General features: G+C 49.6%; 1 protein-coding gene across 1 annotated transcript; it reads left to right on the forward strand.

Annotated features, from left to right (window-relative positions):
* Positions 1 to 232: 232 nt before the first annotated feature.
* LOC133876835 (uncharacterized) lies at positions 233 to 1,423 on the forward strand. The gene has a single exon (XM_062315076.1). The coding sequence runs from the start codon at positions 233 to 235 to the stop codon at positions 1,421 to 1,423; it is 1,191 nt and encodes a 396-aa protein (XP_062171060.1).
* The last annotated feature ends 2,495 nt before the right edge of the window (positions 1,424 to 3,918 follow it).

The following is a 3,918-nucleotide window of genomic DNA, read 5'->3' on the forward strand; positions in this document are numbered from 1 at the left end:
TTTAATTTAAAAATTAAAAGAATTATAAATGATAGAATACTATAGGGCCTATAGAAGATTCTCCGTCAAGTAACAAGATTCTCCGTCAAGTAACATGAGGTCTGAGAGTGAAGGTGCTTTCTGTCAACGGTGCTTTCTGTCCTCCTTCCGATTAGCCGGTGAATGAGGTTATCGGGGTCCCTCTACCTGTCTTTCAGTCTCTCTCTTTCCCTCTTGTTGAAGGGTGAGGAGAATGTCAGAGGGTAATGGGAATACAGTGGAAGGGTTCTCTCTGGCCGAGAAAGAACAAAGAGAAATAGTGGTGGAAGAATCGACTATACAGGAACTCTGTAATAAGGGCTCTCTGTGCTTGGTGGGACGTTTGGGTGTGCCAAAGAAGCTAAATAAGGAGGCTTTCAAAACCGTCCTTCAGCGAATCTGGAGACCCTCAGGACGATTGGTGGTCAAAGAAATCAGGGCTGATCTGTGGTTATTTGAGTTTTCGGAGGATAGGGACAAACAAAAGGTCCTAGCGGGCCGTCCCTGGTCGTACGACAGAACTTTGTTAATTCTTAATGAATTTGACGGTAAGATCTCACCGTCACAAATGGATTTCTCCTCTTCCCCTATATGGGTTCAAGTCCACGATATGCCCCTTGGTTGCATGAACAGAGGTGTAGGCAGTCAGATTGGAAGCTCGCTGGGGGAGGTAGAAGAAGTAGCAGTGGCAGAGGATGACGTGGGATGGGGGCGCTATCTCCGGATTAGAGTAGCGATCAACCTCTCTCAGCCTCTTGAACGTGGTAGAACGTTGCGGATCTCTGGTAAACCTTTTTGGGTTCCTTTTAAATATGAGAAGCTACCTATTTTCTGCTTCAGGTGTGGTCGTATAATCCATGGGCAAAAAGGCTGTACTGATTCTGCTATAAGGAAAAACCGGTTGGATGGATCAGAAGGTTGGGGTCCCTGGCTTAGAGCAGAAGAGCTACTTAGAGGGCCAGGAAGACAAGAGGAAATGAAGGTGGCGCCGGCGTGTTCTGATCACGGCTGGGGTGAGGAGGAAGTGGCGGAAGATTATCCCGGAAAGGAAGAGAAGAAACGCCCAGAAAATCAGGAAGTCAGCTCTGTGCATGGTGCTGTTCCCAACGCGGAAACTTCTGAGGTCTGTGCATTGGGCGTAGCGGGATCCCCAAAAGGGGGAAAAGTAGAAGAATCCAAGGTAAGCAGAAAGCGGAAATCACGCTCGATTCCAGGAAGGTCGGTGGCGCCTTTTCCTGGGAAATATGTAGATCAGGGGCTCTCGGTACCCGATGAATTTTCAAAAAAGGGGCGGGTTTCTAAGGAGTCCTTCTCTAACGCTCCAGATGGGCCTAATAGGGCCCTGCTTTCCGCAGGCCCATCTTCAAAGTCGAAGAGTGTAGAATGGAGCGAGGGCCCAACCTAATACCAGTCTCTCAACCAGGAGCTTCGAGTGGCGGATTCGGCTGAGAATCCCATGCCCCCATAGAATAGGGAGGTATAGCAGAGTGGCCATTCACACGGTAGTGTCCCGGCGGATCCAGGGGACAGGACTGAAGAAGGTAGCAGGCTGAAGGAGTGGAAGCGACTAGCTCGGGGAAGTCCCCTAGCTCCCAAGGGGGAGGCTTCTCCACTGTCGCAGGAAACAGAGGTTAATCCAGCAGCTTTTGAAAGGTATGGGTCATTGGCTGATGGTAGGGGTTCGGACTTAGCGGTGGCTGGCTTGCAGCCCCGCCAATCGCCATGAATATCTTAAGCTGGAACTGTCGGGGGCTTGGGAACCCCCAGACAGTTCGGGAACTTCGCCAGAAGGTGAAAATTAAGCTGCCCCACTTTCTTTTTCTGATGGAAACGAAGGTGTCAAATGCTCGGTTACAAAAGCTTCGATATGCTATGGGTTTCGATGGTCTCCTTACTGTGGACCCTGTGGGTAAAAGCGGTGGGCTTGCCCTTTTCTGGAAGGAGCCTCACTTAGTTGAGCTCCTGAGCTACTCTAGGCATCATATCTCGGTCTCCATCGGGATTTCGGGTTCAGGGGTCCCCTGGAAATTCACTGGGTTCTACGGTCACCCTGACCCTGCCCAGCGAGAAGATTCGTGGAATTTGATCCGTTTCCTAAAAAGGTCCTCCCCCTCCCCCTGGCTGTGCATGGGTGATTTCAATGAGATCCTGGATAACTCTGAGAAGGTGGGGGGTAATACTAAACCTGTGAAGCAGATGGAAGGATTCCGAGAGGCTATTCAGACGTGTAATTTAGGAGATTTGGGCTTCAGGGGCCCAAAATTTACTTGGAGCAATAAACGGGGGAGGGGTGTTTTTGTGAAAGAAAGACTGGATAGAGGTCTGGCCTCCCCGGATTGGTGTGCCTTATTTCCAAAAGCTGGCATTGAGGTAGACGTTTCTACCTGCTCAGATCACCTCCCCCTGTGGCTACGAACGGATTCTTGTGCCCTCCAGCCCCGGAAGATCTTTCGGTTCGAGGCTAGTTGGAATGTTGTTGAGGAGTACAATTCTTTAATCCGCCAGTCCTGGGCTAAGGATGTCAACGGTTCTAATTGTCTGAATTCTCTGGGAAAAAAATTATTGAACTGTCAGCACGAGTTGGTGAGGTGGAGCTCAAACAGAAGGGGGTCTGTTCACCCTCAATTGCAGTCCTTATATAGGAGGTTGGGGCAGCTTCAGAAGTGCGAAAATCCTGCTAACCTGGCCCTCATTTCGCAGCTCCAAGGAGAGATAAACAATTTACTTGAGCTCGAGGACATTTTTTGGAAACAGAGGGCCAAAAGGAATTGGTATAATATGGGGGATAGGAATACCCAGTATTTCCATGCTTGGGCATCTCAGAGAAGAAGACTTAATCATATTGGCTCCATTGCTGACTTGGAGGGCAACATTTGGACTGAGCAGCAAGACATTGGGAGGGCCTTCACTCAATTTTTCCAAAATCTCTTCTCCTCGGTGGGTTCTTCTTCTGTTGAGGAGTGTCTCTCCTCAGTCCAAGGCCGTGTCCCCCCTGACTCTAATGAGATGCTCTGTGCTGTGTTCACTCCAGAAAAAGTTAATCAAGCTCTTGCACAAATGCACCCCTTAAAATCTCCAGGCCCGGATGGCTTCGGTAGCTGTTTTTTCCTGAAACACTAGCAGGTGGTGGGTGAGGAGGTGAGGCGGGCGGTTCTGGACTTCCTCAACTTCGAGATCTTTGATCCAGGGATCAACTCCACCTTCATCACCTTGGTTCCAAAGAAGTCTTCCGCTTCCTCTGTAAGTGATTTCTGCCCGATTAGTTTATGCAATGTCCTCTACAAACTGATTGCTAAGGTCTTAGCTAACAGACTCAAAAAGGTCCTACCGTCTCTTATCTCCCCTGCCCAAAGTGCTTTTGTCCCGGGTAGATTCATTACCGATAATGTGCTTGTCGCCTATGAAGCTCTTCATTCGACGGCGTCCCGACTAAGAGGTAGAAAAGGCTATATGGCTGTAAAATTGGGCATGAGTAAGGCCTACGACAGAGTGGAGTGGAGCTTCCTTGAAGCTATGATGCGTTCTATGGGTTTTGCTGAGAAATGGATTAGGCTTATTATGTGTTGTGTTAGTTCTGTGACCTACTCGGTTCTGGTAAATGGCTCTCCCTTTGGCAAAATTGTTCCTTCTAGAGGTCTTAGACAGGGGGACCCCCTGTCCCCCTACCTCTTCCTCTTGGTGGCGGAGGGCCTTAGTGCCATGTTAGTCCGGGCGGAGCAAGATCGGCTGCTCACAGGGGTCCCCATCTCAGTGAGGGGGGTGCGCTTAACCCATCTTTTCTTCGCAGACGACAGCCTGCTCTTCTGTAGGGCTAATTTTGATGAGTGGGGTAATCTTCTGAAGCTGCTGGAGGTCTACGAATCTGCCTCGGGCCAGAAGATCAACGTAGAGAAATCCTCC

This window comes from Alnus glutinosa, chromosome 9 (assembly GCF_958979055.1).
Source record: "Alnus glutinosa chromosome 9, dhAlnGlut1.1, whole genome shotgun sequence".
NCBI lineage: Eukaryota > Viridiplantae > Streptophyta > Magnoliopsida > Fagales > Betulaceae > Alnus > Alnus glutinosa.